This window comes from Mustela putorius, unplaced genomic scaffold, assembly GCF_011764305.1.
Source record: "Mustela putorius furo isolate JIRA1106 unplaced genomic scaffold, ASM1176430v1.1 tig00000430_pilon_pilon_pilon, whole genome shotgun sequence".
Classification (NCBI taxonomy): domain Eukaryota; kingdom Metazoa; phylum Chordata; class Mammalia; order Carnivora; family Mustelidae; genus Mustela; species Mustela putorius.
In genome coordinates, this window is record NW_025421377.1 from 2,006,587 (window position 1) to 2,028,775 (window position 22,189).

Sequence of the window (22,189 nt, forward strand, 5' to 3'; positions counted from 1 at the left end):
ATTAGTCACTCTCGTCCTATAAATAAATTTCATGTTGAGGTACAAAACAATTAAGTTGTCTATTAACTTTGGCTTCAGTATTGAAAGTCTCAGGTAGGTACCATATAACCCAAAGAATACAATTTCAAGCAAAAGGGTAAAAGAAGAAGAATCAAGAGTATCTGAGTCAACTATCAAAAATTAAATAGTGACTTGAAGCAGCTGGCAAGAAAGCAAGTCTAAAACCAGCTATTAATCACATATGAAAGTCACAAGTTGAAACAACTATCATTCTGCCAGAACTTTCCCTTTTAAGCCTAGCCTGAGGCCAGATTTATCAAGCCATAGGGGCTCATTCTACAACATTCTGTATTTAGTAATTCATAAAGGACTCAAATTGGAGCTAACCTGGGAATCTCTACCTTGAGGCATATCATTAGAAAAGAATTCAAAATAGACACCTCCAAAATCTGACCAAGATGTACCAGAGATCTCAAAGGTGTTTATATGCATATCCTAAGACAATAGTTATGGGTAGCCAAAGGATTTTGATAACATTACTTTTAATTACAACAAATTGGAAATATTCCAATTGTTAAATAATGGATGATTTATATATTACGGTACAAATATATCTCCTAATATTATGCAATACTTTATAATTTTTTAAAAAAGTAATTAAGTGGAATAAGAGTCATGATATAATAAAAGGAAAGATAAAAAATTACAAATTAGTATGTATAATAGAGCGTTGATAAAACTATGCACATAAAGATATTAAAATGATAGTAACAATGTTTACCACTGGGTAACAATAATTTAAATAATTTATTTTTCCTTTGGCCTAAATGGAATTTCTTTTTTTTTTTTAAAGATTTATTTATTTATTTGACAGAGATCACAAGTAGGCAGAGAGGCAGACAGAGAGAGAGGAGGAAGCAGGCTCCCTGCTGAGCAGAGAGCCCGATATGGGGCTCGATCCCAGGACCCTGGGATCATGACCTGAGCCGAAAGCAGAGGCTTTAACCCACTGAGCCACCCAGGAACCCACTAAATGGAATTTCTAATTTTCCCATATTGGACATGTATTTCTTTTTTAAGAAGAAAAACATATATGATTTTTTTTAAGAAAAAAAAACTATAAGGTCACCATGTGTAACTTAAAATAAGTATAGGTTCGTACACGGCATTCTTCCTGGCATTTCCCCTTCTGTTTTGATCTGATCTGCATTATTTAGTCATCCTTCCCTTAGGTTTTATGCTTCTCTGAAGGAAGGAGGTCATATCTTTTATAACTTAGCAGCCAATGCACCAACTGTCACAATACAGGTAGTAAATAAATATAAGACAAACAAAATCACAAAGTAAAAATTAAAATGTAGTTGTTTACATCAAGAAATAATAAAATTATTTTAATAAGTTTTGAGATTGAAAGGTTAATTTAATTTTCTAATCTTAGAACTTTAGCTTCCTTTGTATGGGGCAAATGAACATACTGGATCCAAGAAAAAGAGAGATGAAAATAACACTCATTCGTTTATAATTTTTAATTTTATCTCTCCTAGTGCTGAATCAAAAAATACCTAAATTTTACACTGTTTTAAGATGAAGCTTGTGAAAAGAAATAGATTTTAGAGTATCTAATGCCAAAAGAATTAACATAATATGCAGAAATAAAAAAATTAAATCCATGGAAACAAGCCTTAAGATATTCTACAATCCAATCAAATAAACTTAAAATCCTTAAATATAAATGCATGTTTTAAATACTTTAATTCATCATAGCCAAGAAAGCAAAAACTCTTTGTCTTCCCTCCATTAGCATATACAGATTAATTATCCAGATACAAAAGTGTATATATACATGTATTTTCCATGCTTTTGCTGTTTCATAATTCCTCAATTTAATATACTTGGTGAGAAGGTCCTCAGTCTCATAATATACTTGGTGAGGAGTGACTAATTCCTGTTAATATAGTAAAAGAAATAAACAGGGTTTCTTTGACATGTAGGAACTATGCCCAAGGCATTTTCTCCTTGAATCCTGAAGCAGCAGGGACAAAAAAGAGAGAGAATGACAGACAGTGGGGGAGAAAAACCAGTTGAACATTAGCGCCAATTGCATGAAACACTGAAAAAATGTGTTCCTTGCAGTGTAAGAAATTTTTAAAGAAAAATCTCTGTGTGGGCACCAGCTTTCTCAATATATCTAGAATATTTAAATACTAGTTATATGTCTGGGGAGTTTATTATCAAAAATGAGTGATAAGATAAAGTAAAAAAAGACTTAAAATTCAGTCCTCGCCATTTTTACACAGATTGTTAACTATACCCCCTCAACATCACCCCCTCCACACACACACATTTGATACTTGGTCGACCCACTTAAATGAATGGAACAAAATTTGATGGCTGGGAAATCCTTTATTTCCATTCCATAATGAATCATATTTATGACTTTTATAGTTCTACGTATATTTTCGCTTAAGAGTGTTTTGTTTTGGGACACCTCAGTAGGGTTAGTCAAGCCTCTGCCTTCAGCTCAAGTCATGGTCCCAATACCTGGGGTTCAAGCCTCAGGACCTGGGCTCCTTGCTCAGCAGGGAGCCTGTTCTCCTTCTGCCTACTCCTCCCCGTGCTTGTGCTCACTCTCTCTCTCTCCCCCTCTCTCTATCTCTGACAAATATATATATATATATATATATATTTTTTTTTTTTTTTAAAGAAAGAGTGTTTTGTTTTTCTTTTATAGGGAATATCTGGATTTTCCTTTTCTGGTAAAAGGACTCTGAAAGGGAGGATTATTTTTAAATATGCCTATATTAGCCATGAGGAAAGCGTCCTGGTTTTTGCCTAGTTTACTTAAGGGTTTGTGTCCTGCTAAACACCTTGTAGTCATCTCCAGCCAATAGTTACTTTGCAATTCAGCCCAGCTGGTATCCCAGCTACTTTATAAGTTGTGCTCCTCATCACTGGCGCCCTGATTCCTCTGCTCTGCCCCTGTTCCCAAGACCAATGGCGATTTAAAGCAGGAAGAATCTATTCAACTTCAGCTCAGTACTCTGGAACTATGTGATGTATCACTCTGGTAGTTAGAATGATACAAAGTAAATTCTTCAGACATGACCTGGGACCTCATTCTTTTTTCAGGTTTTTAATTGAATTCCAGCTAGATAACATACAGTGCTATATTTGTTTCAAATGTACAACAGAGTGACTCATTTCCATACACACCTGGTGCCTATCACCTATTTCACCGATCTTCTCTCCTCCTCCTCTTTGATAACCATCAGTTTGTTTGTTCTCTATAGCTAAGAGTCTGTGTCTTGGTTTGCTTCTCTCTCTCCCTCTCTCTCTCTCTCTCTCTGCACCCACCCCTTTGCTCATTGGTTTTATTTCTTAAATTCCACATGTGAGTGAAATCATGTAGTATTTACCTTTCTCTGTCTAACTTATTTTGCTTAGCATAATACCTTCTAGATCCATCCAGGTCATTGAGTTTCTCTCTCTCTCTGGGCCCATGATTTCCAAATGCTCCTATCAGTAATCTCTTAATATTGGACCATATAAGGGTGTACCAGTTTCTATAAGTAAGCCCATGTCCAAATTATACCTGTAATTTTCTTCCTTATTTTTTATTGCCGGAAATATTCAGAAAGGTTTTTGTTGTTGTTGTTGTTGTTGTTGTTATGTTGTGTTTTGTTGGAAAGTTTTATTTAAGTGTTTTGTGTCACCTTTTAACCAACACCAAAAAGAGAAAAATAATTTTCCCCTTCCAAACAGGAGTGTCATTTCAGAGAGGACTGGGCATGCATATTGAGAGCTGGGAAGGGTCTGCCTCCCTAGGCTGCTCTTCCCAGCCATGCTACCCGGGGTTGGATCGCCAGTCCAAGGAGTTCACTTTCTGGGAGCCCTGGGAGACCTTGGAATGAGTGAGGGAGCAAACCCCGATCCTGCAGAGAAGGACTTGGTCTCTTCTGAAGGTAAGGACATGAGTCTGGTGAGGCCTGGTGGTTCCAGAGGGGAAAGGAGAACCAGAATGTTCCATGGAAGCTCCAGGTCCTCCAGGTCTGTAAAATACGTTTGCTGGAAAAATAAGATGCTTTGAAAATTTCTGCAGTCTGTGTTGTCCACCTACCCATGAGAAAACTACTTTGTTGACCAAAGATGGCCGGAGGAAGGAAGCAGAGGCTGGAGGCAGGAACTGGTCTGGCTCCAGTGGAGGATTCCAGAAGGGAGTGAGGCAGGCACCAGTCTTTGGTTTCCTAGGTCCTCTTTCTGGCAGCTATATAGGCTATGAAGACCCCAACCTACCTGGCCCTTGAGATGTGGGCTCCCAGGCGGTGGGCAGTGCTGAAAGAGGAAGGCTGGCCATCTGTCATAGGTTGGAGGGTGCCCAGGCCATGGGTGCTCAAAAAAGTGTGCCCAAAGGGAACAGGGCTAGCTGGAGGAACAGGGGTCCTGGGGACGGCCTGCCTGCCAAACTGGCTAAGGCACAGTGGTCATGGTTGGCACAGATGTAAGCCAATTTTAACCATCAGGGGGAAATGAAGTTCTGCTTTGGATGGCGTGCAGCAGGTGTGCCATGGGACCCTTGGTGAAGACTGCCATGTCCTCCCTGTCATAGGTCTCATGGTGCAGCGCACAGGGGACTGTACCTGGTTACTGCGGTAAGCATAGTCCACCATGGAGACATTGTCTCGCTCACAGCCTACCACCTTGTATCCAGGCCCATCGCCATACAGGATGGCAGTGAAGGGCTTCTTGTCTGTATCACTCACCATGGGGGCCAGACCAAAGACAGAGTTGCCAGGGGGTGCACCTGCCAAAGATGAAGACCTGGGACTGGTCCACAGTGACAATGGTCAGTGTATTTTCCAGAGAGATCATGGTGAGTGTCTACCCAATTGCCTGGTCCATTTCTACCTCCTCATGCAGAGCCTGCTTGGCCCTTTCCTCCAAGTTATACCAGGAATTTTCATCTATTGCTGTTTCTGTACGTATTTCCCTTATGTATTTTTTTATATATAAGGCATTTATTTATTTATTTATTTATTTATTTATTTGGTGGGGAGAGAAGACAGAGGAACGGAGAGAGTGAGCATGAGGGGTAGGGAAGGGGGAGGGCAGAAGGAGAGGGATAAGCAGACACCCCGCCTAGCAGGAGACCTAACGTGGGGCTCGATCCCAGGACCCCAAGAGTATGACCTGAGCCAAAATCAGACTCTTAAGTGAGCCACCCACGTACCCCTTATTCCCCTTGTGTTTAGCCTTCTTAGTTACTCATAAATTCATGTTGGATTCCCAAGATGCCTTATTGATTTTGACTTGACTCAGAGAATTGCTATGCCCCTTGAATGCTGTTTTAGCTAGTTAGAGGGTAAGCTGCAATTGTTTTATTATCTTGAAATGCTTACCCAAAAGAGTAAAATCACATAATTTCTCCAAAGCCCCCAAAATTAAAAGGTTAAAAAACATTTTAATTCCAGGTGAATAACCTCTATTAATTATCTTTGCCTTCAATTCTGATTGTATATTTTTTCTGTTTATATTTAAGATTGCTTTTTACTATTATCTTTTAAAAAATTTAAAGTCCAGTATAGTTAAGATACAGTGTTATATTAGTTTCAGGTGTATAATACAGTGATTCAACAATTCTATACATTACTTAGTGCTCATACATAACCCAGAGTTTTAATTAAAGCACATGTAGTTGAACGGCCTTTACCCAAAATTACTTTATTCTTGTTCAGTCCTAATTAATGCATCTGTTATTCATTTTGAATTTAAATTCTCAAATTGTAAACTATAGAATTAATCTATTTATTGACTAAATTATACATTTATTCAATGTTCAATGATTGAATATCTTTTTTTTTTGATAGTGACATGAAGGCTGAAGTCATTAATCTAACCTTGAAAAAAAGTAAAGAAAAGCATATCTTATTATAGAATAATCTTGTTTTAGGTCTTATCAGTAATCTAAAAAGAAATTATTTTTATGTAGTCAGGCTTAAAAATAAATAACTATCTTTCCTGAAGCCAAATTTTGGCTAATTTAGAAAATAAACCATTAAGCTAATACCTTAATTTTGTTCCTTACCAGTAACTTAAGTTGTATTAATTATTAAGGGGAGGGGAACCTATCCTCTTGGTTGCTTAATTACACTCAAATCTGCTTCCTTGATTATACTCATATCCAAAGTAATTTTGTTCATTTTATGAAAGCTGAATTCTAATTTTCCTACATTGTTTAGTTAAAAGTCTTCTAGTAAACTGCTCCTTATTTGTCCCTAGTAAGACAAGGTTTCTCTTTTAATAAACACTATCAAGTATTCTATGTCTTTTTCTCTTGTTTGTGCTTTAGTATCACTAGTTTTAATAGCAATTTCATTTAATTAGCTTTTTAAAAAACTATCACTGGCCAAGGTTAGAAGTGTGCAGTTTGCCTACTGGGAAAACTAAGTCTTTGATACTATGAAACTTTGATACAGGAAGATCATCACAGAAGTTTCTCAGTGGCCATTCTTGATAAAGAATCTCTGGAATACTAATACAGCCTTGAATCCTATTTTTTATTTTAATGACCATGTTTTTTAAATGAATTTATTTAAATTAAAGACAAGAGCCCAAGACTAAACATATACAATTCAGCAAATGTAGATGTCTATAAGCTCTAATGGGTTTATCTTCTTCATTGGTTAATTGGAAATTAAACATTTTAACATTCTCGTAAGGAGAAAATTAGCATTTTTAGTGATGTATCCCTTTATAAAATCTCACATTTGCATAATGTTAAATTAACATACGCAGCTATATAGAATGCTTTATCTTTACAGAAGTCAGCAATTTGTTTAGGAATTCAATTGCGGCAGAGCAAATACTCAAAAATGTATGGGAACTTTCCTTTCCTTTGGTTTCTTTGCCACTGTTTAACCTCCATTTTCTTGACAATGTTGCTGATTCTTCTATCACTTCAGATTCATCTTTCAGGTCCTTAAATGTATGTGTTCCTTAAGGTCTGATATTTATTCCTTTTTCTCTTTCTTTACTGTAAGACTGTTGTTCCCATCTCTAAGAGGTTCAGCTAATTTCTGACAAATATTTGCTGTAGCTCTAACTTTCTCTTGAGAGTTCCTCAGTTCCGATTCTCAAATTCAACTTATTTCCACAGCCAATTCATATTCATTTGCAACAAGGAGACAAAGATGGCAGTTGTGCTGTGGCCAAAATGCCATCAGTACAGTAGTTGATGAGGCAGCTGTGAAAGTTAATGACAATCATGTGACCATCATATTAAGTAAAAGAAAAAATGTGGCTGACAGTAATACTGTAGGAATCAGCACACACAGCCAGTTGTTAGGCATGATGGCTATTCAGATAAAAAAGAGTTTAAGGCCTATAAGAAAGGGATGATTTCACTGTTGTACTAATGAATAAATGAGGTAAGAGAGAAAATCAGTTTTAAAAATTATCTTTGGATGGTGTTTGGGGCTGAACAGTATCCCTCTAAAATTCATATGTTGAAGGCCTAAAGTCTAGTATCTCAGACTATGAATTTGGGATTACCTCAGAATAGAAGATCTACTTCCCAGACTACAGCAATTACTTAACTGGTGTCTCTAACCCCTTAATGGTCTTGTCTATCTTCTACACTGTTAGAAGTGTGATCTGTTAAAAATATAAATTCACCTATGATACCTTCCTGATGAAAAGTTTTCATCATTTCTCTGATCTAAGGGGATACAGTTCATAAAACCCACACTTCCTATTATGGCTAAGAAGAGCCTCCTTAATAAGGACCATAAGCATTCTGTCAGTCTCCCTTACTTGTAATTTATGTTCATGTTATCACTGGAAGTTCCCCTGATCTTATCAGGTTGTTGCATTCCTACATGATCTTGTGCATGCCCCTGGCTCTTACAGTAAGTCCTTTTCCTTCTCCATTTTCCCCACAGTCCTTCTAGTTATCTCTTTCCAGATTTCTTCAGGGATCTCCTCTTGATGGATCAGGTGATAATTTTTCATGCCTTAACATAGTTCCTACAAATACAGCTCACTGGAGTAAAAGGCTACATGTTCCTAGATAAGGGATATTTTAGCCCTGGTCCCTGAACTTGGCATATAGTCATTTCAGAGTTGCCCTGAATTCTTTCAGGATAAGTTATCAGAATTTGTCATATATTCAGTCTATTATTGGGTGTATATATTCAAGAACTCCATGGCAGACAATTATTTTTAATGCTCATCACTCACCATATTTATGGGATCCACTGGTCCAATGCTGTTTACATAAACATCAGTTTCAATTACAGTGGGCCTCACTGCAAAATAACAACATAAAGAATAGTAAAAAATAAGATCAGAGGTTGTGTTAAGTAAATCTTAGCTTTAAATAGATCTTCATAAATAACATTTACCACTTAAATAATAAAATATTCTTCATTAGGAAATGAAGAAACATCACCCATTACAAAAACACAAATGTCTTTTGAACATTTCAGTTCACAAGTCAATTATGTATGTAAAAGTCAACATTTTAAACTAAAGACATTTTTTTAAAGATTATTATTTTTTTAATTTTAGGGGGAGAAAAAATGAGCATGAGCAAGGGCAGGGGCAGAGGGAGAGGGAGAATTTCGAGCAGACTCCATGCTAAGTGTGGAGCCTGACTTGGGGCTCTATACCAGGACCATGAGATCATGACCTGAGCTGAAATTAAGAGTTGGATGCTTAGCCAACTGAGTTACACAGGCATCCCTAAAAACATTTTATGAGACTGACGCGCTGCCTACTGTGCTAAGGAGGCACCTCCTAAAAACATTTTAGCATACAACATAAAAATGTTATAAATATCTAAATCCTTTATTAAAATTAAGGAAATTGATTTAATAATTTGCTAGGTAATTTGCTCTCTGCAATATGCTAGGATTTTAGAATTTGAATGAATATTAGTATCTAAGGATTATGCAATTCGACTTAATGCCTATCAGTTGTGTGCTTGTAACTGTTCAACAACCTTTCTTCCATAGTGGATCCGGGGGAAGCCCTGAGGTGTAGCTTTTGCTGATACCCATGGGTAAATATTCCCACAATGGCTGGTTTAAGGATACAAATGTGAAGTCACTGAATGCAGAGTTGGGATAGTATCTAATAAGTAGCTATCGTGAGCCAGTATAAGCATGCTCTAGCACCAATGGGACTCAAAGCATGGTTATGAGGATTAAAGGAGATAATGTCTGTAAAGCATTTACCTTCATGTCTGATTCTGATTCTTACGAAGAGCTTCATAAATATTTGTTCTTACTTCTTTCTCCCCTGTTAACAACATTCCTTTAGGTGGTTTATGTTGGCTCCAAACTTAGGTGCATTTTTATTTAAATTTCACAGAGTATATTGTATAGATATTTCTATGGATTTCATCTATTGTGTTGTATATATAACCATTTGTGTTTTCCCAGTTCATCTTAAATGGTATATACTGTATGTCAGTTATGTTTACAGTCTGTCAAATGTGTAGTGCAGAGCAGCCTTTTAAATGTTTATCAAATGACACGATTTATGAATACCTGTAGTACCACCATATTAGATGATGATTTTTTTGTTTATTGTTTTAACAAATATTGAAAATATTTGTTAAAATATTTGTAAAAATATTTTTCAAATATGAAAATATATTATTTTGCTTTATTCCCCTGTCCCACCAAATAGAATATAAGGGGTTCATTTATTAATGTAGCAAATACTTATTAAAGTGTCAGTGCAAAGGGTTCACAATGTTGACAAGAAGAAAACCGTTTTATGAAAAAAAATTCATATCTCAAAAGAGATTTATTTAGAGATGATGCAAACAAAAAAAAAGCATATAAGCCTCCTTGTAGATTGAAAGTTTCTATAATAAAGGGCACGTTTAGTAACACTTACTCAGTTCTCCTTTATAAATTGTATCTGATTTCTTATTTCTGGACTAATATTTATCATTCTTAAAACTCAGACACATGTTTGACCTGGAAGGACACACTTCCCCCTCTAACACATAGTTAAGCCTGCCTGTCAGAGTCTCTATTCAGTCCCAAGTCCCCTGTCTTCGAAACTTCCAATCTGGCAGATTACCCATGCTGGCAAGAATTCAATGGAGAACTTGAGGTATTTTGAAAAAACAGTATATAATTTTACAATATATAATATATTATAAATATATATCCTTTTGCAATTATAAAACAAATTACACTTAGAAAAACATTAAAATATTTGCATAGTTTGGTTTTCTTTGAGTAAAGATTTTATTACATGGTATATATATATGTTGTTTAGCTAGAAAAGTAAATAAGATTTGTCAAAAATAGCTTTCGTTTGCAAAAGTATAGGTCTCTAGACCTACATAGTACATGACAATGTAATTCAATCTGCTAGACAACAAATAGATTTCTTAAATAAAAGTATGTCATATGATTTATAGCAGGCTTTATAATTTAATGTAAGCTGATGACATCTGAGATGACTTCCTTTAATTGTCATTTATTTTTTATTGTGAATTGAAGCCAATAAATATCAGATAATTATGCTAGTTTTAGCTAGATTTATAGAATGGATTTTATGAAAGCTAATTAATAAAAAAACATAGGTGTATTAGTTCCATTTGTAAGTATATTTATTTCCAGTTATAAGCAATTAAGTGTAACATACCAGACTTATTTAATTAGATTTTTTTCTGTTCATCTGATAAATCAACAAACACTGAACACCTCTTTATTGCATGATAGTAAGGATTGAATACTGTCTATGCAGATAAATAAATGATACCTGGGGGCCTTTTTATTTGTAGGTCATACTTTTCACATTTATAGTATAGAATGTTTTAGATATGAGTCATCTATCCTAGTTTCCTAATACCAATATTTCCTTAACCAACCAGGAGACAAATATATAACATTAGGGAAATATAAACTCTTACATTAGGGCTGAGCCACATTGAAATATTTCATGAGTAACAGATAGGGATAGGATAGGATAGGATAGGATAGGATAAAAGAAGAATCACATTACTGAGTGCAATGTAGAGCATTGCTGTTGATGAAGATATTCAATAAATAACTTAATAAATATATATTTGTAAACTATAAATATGTCCTTAATTATTATGTACTCCATTTTTTAACTTGGGACTGCTGGTATTTCATCTAGTTCTTTAAACTTCAGCCCCAAATAAGCCTGAAAGCAAACTAAAATAGGTCAGATTAATTTTAAAACACCAGCTAGAGACTGTATGCTTCAAAATATATACTAAAGAGGAAAACAACAGAAAACTGTCATTGTTCCTTAATAATGACTCATTACCTTTTATTGATTCATCCTATGAACAATACTTGTGGCTGAAATCATTTAAATACAGGCTTCTTGGTAGAGTGAGTACATTTTCTTAGCTCTGTAATTTTCTCAATACAAAGTTTGTTCAATTGGAGGATTTTAATAATATTTTAAAAAGAAAACATCAGATTTCATTCAAAAATAAAAAAGGACACTAAAAAGAAATTGTCATTCCAGGTTCATTAATGATCTTTAGGATAAGGACAGAGATTATGTTTAATTCTTCAACGCATATGGAGATGAAAGATCTCCTTTTTTTTGTGATAAACAATGATGGGGAAAAAGTATTACCATAACAAATCACATTTTTGAGAGATGGAAAGCAGGTAGAGAGGACACTGGATTCCTTTTGCAAGGTCTCTTTCTGCATTGTGATTCTAAGTACTTTGTTTTAAGTATCTCAACAAAATATAAGATAAACTCTCCGTGGGAGGTAGTGAATATAAGAAAGAATGGACATTATGAGCAACTTAAAGATAATGCAGAGAACAGTAAGAAGAATCAAAAAATAATTTAAAAAAAGAAAGCAGTGAGATCAATGAAGTTTCCACACTCAATATCCACATAGCTAGGGCAAAATTGAAGACAGCCAACTGTAGAAATAGGTAATCAGTTTTTAATCCGAAGATACAAAATAAAACAGATTTTAAAAACACTTTCTTCATAATTATGTTTAACCATGCTTTCTTAGGTGACATTCAAATTACTCTAAGATATCTTTAGCAGATTATGTAGGTTTGGGGTCACTTTTGCATATTAATTCAGATTAATTAATTAAGAGTAATTAAAAATTAACTCAGATCAATTAAAATCTCTAATTCTAGAACGTAAGTTTAACAGTCTTTTCTATTGTAACAGAATAGGCATTAAAAAAAAAAATAGTCCCACTGAGTCCTATATTACCATTATAACACACAGTTTTTGAAAGAACCATAACCAATATGTTTTTCTTGCCCTAGAATAGACAGCAAGTTTTCTCAACCCAAATATACCACTTTGGGTCCAGATACTTTTTCCCAGGCCTTGCTAACAAGGAAATATCAACTAACACTCACCATCTCCTTCTGCAGGTTACATATGGACACATAGATATTTGGATACATATGGATAAAAAGGTACATATTGGATATATAAGTTCTTAAGTGCAATATAATGCTTTAGCCAATAGATTCTAATACACAAAGCCTGAAACCATACTAACACAAATTCTGGATAGAAAAAAAAATTGCCTCCACAGAGCTCTTCAACAGTTAAGTAATTTATTACTTAACCATGCTACTATGCATGTTACATATGTCTACTTAAATTTAAATAGAAATTAAAGTAAAAATGTGTTCTCTTAGACATACTAACCATATTTCATGTAGTCAGTGGCCAATAACCATTATCAAGTATTCAATACACATACATAAAAGAATTTTAATATATATATTTAATTATCTATTTTAATATAATACAAAGCAATTTATACATATATTTGATTAAATATATATATTTTTTTCTTCTTTGGAAATGTCTTCTTAGAAAAATAGAAGATGGGCCTCTCATTCTATAGTTAAACTTGTCTTTAGGTAGCAGACTTAGTCACCTGCTCCTGCTCCTATATCTGGTGGGGGAGGGGAGAGTGAGAAAGAAAGTTAGAAAGGAACAATGGGATCTAAATAAACACAATAGAATACTACGCAGCCATTAAAAATGAAATCTTGCCATTTGCGAGGATGTGAACGGAACTGGAGGGTATTATACTAAGTGAAATAAGTCAATCATGGAAAGACTATCATATGATCTCTCTGGTATGAGGAATTTGAGAGGCAGGGTGAGGGTCATGGGCGGAAGAGAGGGGGAAAAAATGAAATAAGGTGGGACCGGGGAGGGAGACAAATCATAAGAGACTCTCAATCTCAGGAAACAAACGGAGTTGCTGGGGGGTGGAGGGCAGGAATCAAGTGTCTGGATGATGGACATTGTGGAGACTATGTGCTATGGTGAGTGCTGTGAATTGTGTAAGACTGATAAATCACAGAAGTAAATAATACATTATATTAATTTAAAAAAAGAATTAGGAAAACAAACTAAAACAACAACGACAAAAGAATAATTACACTAAAAAAATAAACAAAGAATAGCAAGCGGGAAAATCAAAAGAATGTAAGTGAGATAAAGAGAGAACTCAGAGGAAAAGTGGCAAACAGGCGGGAGGCAGATTCTGATTGATTAGCTTACATGTCACTGAAACCCACGCAGAAGAAAACTAAAGCACATGGAAGAGAACCAAAATTCAACACTAGAGTGGAGAGAAGAAAGGAAGGAAGGAAGGGGAGAGGGAAGGAGGGGGAGAAAGAGGGGGGAGAGGGAGAGGGAGGGAAAAGAAAGAAGAAAAGAAAGGAAGGAAGGAAGGAAGGAAGAACAGGGAGGAAGGAAGGAGGTACAAAGAAGGAGAGAGGGAAAGAGAAAGAAATCCCACTTTTATTTATTTGTTTGTTTGTTTATTTATTTATTTATTTTTAAAAAGATTTTATTTATTTATTTGACAGACAGAGATCACAAGTAGGCAGAGAGGCAGGCAGAGAGAGAGAGGGGGAAGCAGGCTCCCTGCCGAGCAGAGAGCCCGATGCGGGGCTCGATCCCAGGACCCTGAGATCATGACCTGAGCCGAAAGCAGAGGCTTTAACCCACGGAGCCACCCAGGTGCCCCAGAAATTGCACTTTTAAAAGACACATCAGTTACCTAGAATAAAAGTTACTCAAAAAGAACAACTCTGAGATAATTAGTGTATTATGAGTATAGTGTAAGTATTCAACTGAAAAAAAATATTCAAAAGGCCTCCAGGCATGAAAAGATGAAATAAATTATGAGGGCAAAAGAATTGGATTGGCATCAGATTTCTCAAAAATGATACGCAAGCAAAGAACTTTGAAATAGTCTGATAAAAGGAAAACAGTGAAGGAAAGCACAAGTCACATGTAGCCAATCTGTCCTACAAGCATCAAGTCAATGGAAAAAAGTTTTTGAGACATAGAAACTTTTTGGAAAAGCTACTAGTTTAAGACAGGACTGGAAAAACTTCAGAAAAAAGACCAATGGTGAGTATTTTGACATATGTCAAGGCAGATTAAATACTAAAACAAAGATTGAAACAAGAGACTGAACCTAATTTACAACTGTTAGAATTCCTGTAAAGCAGAAAATATGTTGACTAAAAATAATACAGCAAAGGAGAGGGAAAAAATAGAAAAAGCTCACTGTTCTGTTCACAGTAGATGGGGTTTAAGGGATACCAATGACAACTGATCATCAAAAGAGCAAAAGGTTAAAAAAAAAAAAAAAACAACCAGGGACTAATGCCATTGGGAAAGTTAAAAATATGAAGGAAAACTAGGACAAAACATAAAACTTTCAAAATACTAAACTAAAAGTATTATTAAATGAAATCCAAATAATCTATATCTCAAGCAAAAACAGAGCAAATATAACTAAAGTATTATGGAAGTGTTGAGAACAAACCTATCAGTCATATCCACAAATGAAATGCAATTAATTTCTCCATGAAAAGAAAAAGATGTTTTCATTTTATCTCACAAAACAAAACCTAATGATATAGTGCATACAGGAAGCACAGCTAAAATGAAGCGATTCATGAAGGCAAAAAATTAATGGGGAAGGCAAAAAAATACCAGACAAATAGAAACAATAAGAAGCAGCAGGAAATGATACTTCCAATGACACATAATTTAAGTCAAAAAGCTTTAGATGTGACAATTAAGGTCTCCTTTTTAATGGTTAAAGCCACAAGTAATTATGAAGATATTAACCAAGATATTTCTAAACTAAATAACAAAGCAGCTACGTTTATGAGGCAAAATCTACAAAAGAAGCAAGAAAAATGGATAGGAACACGATAAAAATTTTGTACTCAAATACAAAAATGAAACATGAATATCATTCATGAATACCAATGCAAAATACTAAATAGTACATTAGCAAACAAAATACAACACCTCATTAAGTATATACTACAGGATGCAAATTGTTTCAATTAATATAATATACCATATTGATAGATGTAAGAAGGAAAAAAAATCATAATTATTTTCAGAAATGCTAAAAATGCCTTTGACAAATTTTAATACCAATTTCCTGATTTAAAAACAAAATCAAGGGGCACCCGGGTGGCTAAGTCGATTAAGTGGCTGCCTTAGGCTTGATGACGATCTCAGGGTCTGGGATCAAGCCAGGCATCAGGCTGCCTGCTCAGTGGGAAGTCTGCTTCTCCTTTTGCCCCTGCCGCTCCCTCTGCTTGTGTGTTCTCTCTCTCTCTCAAATAAATAAAAAATATATTTTTAAAAATATTTTACTCAAAAAAGAATAAATAAAAATTAAAAATATAAAAATAAAATCAACAAAGTTGAGGGAAGATTTCTTTTTTTGTTTTTTTTTAAAGATTTTATTTATTTATTTGACAGAGAGAAATCACAAGTAGATGGAGAGGCAGGCAGAGAGAGAGAGAGAGGGAAGCAGGCTCTCTGCTGAGCAGAGAGCCCGATGCGGGACTCGATCCCAGGACTCTGAGATCATGACCTGAGCTGAAGGCAGCGGCTTAACCCACTGAGCCACCCAGGCGCCCGAGGGAAGATTTCTTAATGTAAATCTTTGTAGGACAAAACATTAGTCATTTTCATTAAGATCTAGAAAAAGGTAAAGTTACAATCTCCACCATTACTCAATATTATATTAGAGATATTAATACATTCTATTAGATAAGAGACATCAATTAGTTGCATATGAATAAAGAAAAAAATTATCTATCTATTATCTTGATAGCATATTTCAAAAAGTCAGATAAAAAAAAGTCAGATAATGCTTAAATCATAAAAGGTCAGTAAGCAGGAGGGCAGTAAGGTATAGAATAAGCATTCATAAATCAATAAGATTGATACACAAAACTAATAACCAGTAGAGGACATAGTTGAGAAACTACCCTTTATAGAAAGGAAAAAATTAAATACTTAGGACTCAATTATAAAAATGTGAAAAACCTGTATGAGTAAATCTTTAAGATATTCCTGAAAGATACAAAATAAGTATGAAGAATTGCAAAGACATGTTCCCATATTCGATGAACAATGTTATGAAGATTCTGATTCTCCCATAGTTAATTTACAAATTTAACACAATCCCAATAAACACACAAGTTTTGTGGGTTTTTTTTTAAGATTTTATTTATTTATCAGAGAGAGAGAGGGGTAGAGAGTGAGCACAGGCAGACAGAATGGCAGGCAGAGGCAGAGGGAGAAGCAGGCTCCCTGCTGAGCAAGGAGCCTGATGTGGGACTCGATCCCAGGACGCTGGGATCATGACCTGAGCTGAAGACAGCTGCTTAACCAACTGAGCCACCCAGACGTCCCAGTTTTGTGGGTTTTTTCATGAAGTTAAATTTATTATTAATAAAGCCATATATTTTATGAAAAAATGTAAAATTAGGGTTTCTGGGTGGCTCAGTCAGTTAAGCATCTGACTCAGGGTTGTGAGATGGTGCCCCATGTGGGGCTCAGCCGTGGGTGTCAAGCCTGCTTAAGATTCTTTCTCTCCCTCTCTCTGCTCCTCCCACTCTCTCTCTCCCTCTCCAAAAAACCCCCAAAACTCCAAAAAGAAGCAAACAAAACAAAGAAACAACAACAACAAAACAGAAAAACTGATAGGAAAAAACAAAACAACATGAAACCACCAGGTGGAACCAGTCTTACAAGACATTAATACAAAATGTTTTAGCCTCAATGTACTGTTTAAGCTCTATTATTAATATAGTGTAGTGACAAATAGAAAAACAGATGAGAGAATGGAACAGAAAGATCAGGAATAACCAAAGTTCACAAGAAAATGTAATATATGAGAAAGTGGATGTCTCAAATAACAAAAGCAAAAATTGATTTCATTCATAAATGATGCTTAGCAAACAGAAAAGCCACTTGGTAAAGATAAAAATTAGATTCATACTTCATACCATAGAATAACTCCAAATGGATTAGGGAATTAAATATAAACAAATAAAATCATGCAAGTACTAAAAGTAGACATGGATGAATTCTTCTCAAAGTGGAATATAACCAGTGATACTTGAGCCAAACTGTATTAAAAATGAATAAAATAACCATTGAAGGAAATAGGAAAGATAAGAACTTAAGTTGGTTAACAATATTTTAATTATATTCTGTAAAACTGAAGATGAAAATAATTGTACTTGAGTATTTTATTCCAGTTAATTTATTTTCATTGTCAAATGGCATGTTAAAATTTTAGAACTCCATTTTATATTTACTGGAATTGAAAAAAATAAGAAAATATACTTTGGATAAATCAGAGCCAGGTGTCTCACTGTTGATAAAAGGAATTACAAATAAGGAAATAGAAAACAGTAGAATGAATCCCATGGTGTTTAGTTCGGAAGCAGAGCTGTCAGTATGAACTCATGGCTTACAATACATGTAAAAAGGGATAGAGATAGAAATATAGATCATTGTGAATGTGTTTGTAGAACATATATTTTCTACTTCTCCTCACTTGAAATGCTTAAGAAGCACTAACACCCAATATTAATGAATATACCTACTGCCCTGATCTTGATTTCTCAATACCTTGGAGAAATGGTGAATCTCACTGCTTGGATCAAGATGAGCCAGGAATATCTTATGAACTAAAAAGTAAGGATGTGGGGCGCCTGGGTGGCTCAGTGAGTTAAAGCCGCTGCCTTCAGCTCAGGTCGTGATCCCAGGGTCCTGGGATGGAGCCCCGCATTGGGCTCTCTGCTCGGCAGGGAGCCTGCTTCCCTCTCTCTCTGCCTGCCTCTCTGCCTACTGGTGATCTCTGTCTGTCAAATAAATAAATAAAATCTTTAAAAAAAAAAAGTAAGGATGTGATCAGAAAATGATGGAGACATATGAAGGGACACAGAAGCCAAACTATTGGAAGTTTCAGTGCCAAATTTATTTTGAGCAACATAATAATGATAGTAATGGGTTATAAGCTATAAAGTAAAACATATATGAATAGATAAATATAAATAAAAATAAAACATAAATGAATAGATAAATAAATGGAGGATAAACACAGCTCTTCCTTATAGTACACTTACAAATATTATGCACAGAAGGAGTGATGATGAGTCACCACTAGGCAAACAACACAGTAATAAATACTGTTACAGATAATAATCATTGATGGATACTAGCTTAATGGACAAACATGGGCTGAGAAACTTTTACGTAGTTGACCATGCTCCTGACTATATCTCCTCATAACATATGTATTAATCTAGAAGGGGAAAAAATAATAACTTTACAGTGGAGAAACCTACATGAAACCACACTAACCAAGTGTTAAAATTAATACCACCAGTAATAAGATATGTTCACATCACATACCTCCTAATACAACACACTGAAAGGGCACACAATCAGTTCTTGTTATCCTTAGCAAAAATGTATCAACTCAGCGGAGTAATGAAAATACCAAACAAACTGACAGACATTCCACTGGCCAGTACTCTTTAAAGTTATCAAGTTTATGAAACATACAGGAAAATAGAAATTATATCAGATTGGAGGAAAATAAAAAGACATGAGAACAAAATACATTGTGTGATCTTTGTTGAAATTCTGAAACAGATAAGACATTAGTGAGGCACCTGCCATATTTTGAATAATGTTTCTAGAGTAGTTAATGGTATTCTGGATATTATTTTCTTGATTTAGTTTAGGATTTCTATGGTTATATAAAATGTTAACATTATGGTTAAAGGCTTTGTGGAAATTCCATGTATGGATACCATTTTATTAAGGCTAAGTGTTAAACTTTAAAATTAAATAATTAAAACAATCTAAGAAAACAGCCCATTGCATATGAGGAAATTAGATTAGCATAATAAACCAAATGTTGTAAAACAATGAAATTTAAGAAGATTTTTCAGGGCCCTCAGGCAGCTCAGTCGGTTAAGGGGCCAACTCATGGTTTCCACTCAGGTACGCGCGCCCTGCTGGGCTCCCACACTGAGTAGTTTCCTAGTGGATTCTCTCTCTCCCTTCCTCTACCCTGCTCCCATGCATGTGCTCACTTTATCTTTCTCTCTCTCTCAAATAAATCTTTAAAAAAAAGAAGAAAGTTTTTCAACAGAAAAAATTGACAAAGCCAAATTTTGATTTTATGATAACACTAATAGAATTAAGAAAGTCTTTCAAGATTAACTCATAAATGAAAGAACAGATTACTAATATCAGAAATGATAAAGAGGTAAAAAGCTCAGATGCTCAGATACTAAAAACATCAAAAAATCACAAAAGTTATTATGAAGCAATTTAAAACTAGCAAATTTGAAAATTTTTATTCCTTAAGAGGTTGTTTACAAAATTATTAAACTAATTAAATTGTTAAAAATTCTTCCCCAAATTAAACTCTAGGCCAGCATAACTTCATATAATTCTCTAAATATTTAAGGAAGAAATAGCACCCATTTTACACAAACTCTTTCAAAGATGAAAAGTGAGGGAAAACAATTCATTTGTAGAAGTTAGCATGATCTCGGTTCCAACACTGAAAAACACATTATAGGAAGTTAAATAAATCTCTAATGTCCTTCATCAACATAGATGTAAAATTCCAAAACAAAACATTATCAAACTGAAACTAGTGATATATTTTAAGGTTACCGTATCACAACCAAATGCCATTTGTTACGGAAATGAAAATTTGGTTTGAGGTTTAAAAATCAGACAGTTACTTACAGAACAAATGGTAAGCAGAATACGGGGCAATATATAATTGATATGATTATTTCAATAGATTTACAGAAATTATTTGAAACATTAAGAAGGAAAAAAGAACTCCAGCAAAATAAGAAGAGAAGGATTTACAAAGATTGTCTTAAAAAAAAAAGCCTATAGCAATCATACCTAATAGTAAAATATGAATTGCTCTCCCTGATATCAGGAAAACCCAAAGCTATTCAAATTTACTCCAGTCTTAGCCAATGCAACATGACATGAAAAAAGTATAATTTTGGAAATAAAACAAAATATTTATTATTTACAAAGAGACACACTATTTGCAATGTAGTCATTTATAAGTTATTATCTTTGTAGAAAATCTAGCAGAATATAACAATAAACAATTAAAAGTGAGAAAGAAATTTCACAAGTTTCCTGTAGACAAAATAAATATGCAAAATAACTTTTCTATATACTGCTAATATAAAATTAGAAAATAAAATTTAAAAAATCTATTTACCCTTGCAACACAAATTCCAAATATATAGAATTAAATCTAGTAAAATATATTCAATACTTCTTCACAGGAAACAATAAAAATAAATGCATAAATAAAGAAATATATGATGAATTTGAATATTAATTTAGTATAATAAAAATTCAATATGGTAATGATTTCAATTTCCCCATATTGACCATAGATTTAATGCATTCCCAATGAAAATGTCGGCTGGTTTATAATTTGAGTTTTTTTTTTAATGTCATTAGGGGGACTTAGAAGTTAATTATTATAAAACTTATACATAAATGCAAATGACTAAGAAAAAAAAGTAGGATTACCTACACTATTATAGGTTTATAATTAATTAAGACAGTGCTGCATTTGTACAAAATTAGAACACAACTTACCTTTTAAATATTCTTTTTTATGAAATACCACTCAGCTTTTCAGGTAGTTTTATCAAAACTTGGCTGGTGTACCCTTTATTGTAGCAGTTGTAAAATAATAACTTCAGAAATATTTGTATGCCTTTCTTCCCACATCAGACAGAATTTCTCAACAGTGCCAATTAAATAATTATCAAACCTAGAAGTCTCTGACATACATCAGATACTCAAGGAATATGAACTGTATGATTAAAATAACATCAGTAAAGTAGGTTTCCACCAAAATAAGGTCAGCAAAATCCCAACATAACTCAAACTTACCTCCTATATCTGGGCGAAGTTTATTGTCATAGCCTTGAAGCAATGAGTTGAGAATTTGTGTTATATCTCCTTCATGAATCCTTGGTGCCAAGACCCAGGTTTTGTTCACTGTTAAATCCTCATCATCTTCGTCATCCACTTTATCAACACTAAATAATTAAAAAAAAATTGAGTGATAAAAAGTTCAACCAAATTCTGTACTGAAAAACACAGTATTAGATAATCATAATTCCTATAATTCTGTTAGGAAATATTAAGATGGGAACAAGCATTAATAGTATATAACATTCAGTAAGGCTAATGCTTTCCTCCTATGAACCATACTATTATAATAATACTTAAAAATTAAGAATTCAATACAAGAAATGAAACATATAATATTGAAATAATAAATTAAATCTTGGCCACCGCAGCTGTTTTTAAAGGCGGTAGAGATTAGGCACTGAAAATGTGAATGGCAGTCATAGATTTGTATAGTACACACTCTGTATAACTGTATATAGTGACTCTAAACCACCATACCCAAAAATACAAAAATAAAAGGTAAATAAATACAAGAAAATTTGTAACAACTGGTGAGATATTTAAAAATGCATGTGTAAAAAAGAAGAATAAAGGAAAAAGTATTGAACACATCTATGATTCTTCCCTTCAATTCAGAAGAACCCAGGTATCACATTCCAAGAATTTGTCAGAGATTGTCTTGTCATCAAATCATGAATGGGTGACTGACCTGCCACATTTTATGGAGAGGGGCATGACTATCAAGTTTTATGACTAGAAGTGAGACTTCAGAAATCAAGTAATGCCATTGCCTTTATTTTATAAATGAGAAAACTGAAGACAGTAGAGAACTAGCCATTCACAAACTCACTTA

The 22,189-nt window shown here is 34.2% G+C and overlaps 1 protein-coding gene across 2 annotated transcripts in view; it reads right to left on the bottom strand.

Moving 5' to 3' along the window:
• Positions 1–22,189, bottom strand: part of GABRG1 (gamma-aminobutyric acid type A receptor subunit gamma1) — a 75,512-nt gene that overhangs the window by 38,878 nt on the left and 14,445 nt on the right. For both annotated transcript variants that reach the window (XM_004764908.3, XM_004764906.3), the window contains exons 2-3: positions 21,313–21,461; positions 8,236–8,303 (exon numbers count right to left, since the gene is read on the bottom strand). In XM_004764908.3, the coding sequence (XP_004764965.1) occupies positions 8,236–8,303; positions 21,313–21,461 (217 nt within the window). The remainder of the gene's footprint in view (positions 1–8,235; positions 8,304–21,312; positions 21,462–22,189) is intronic.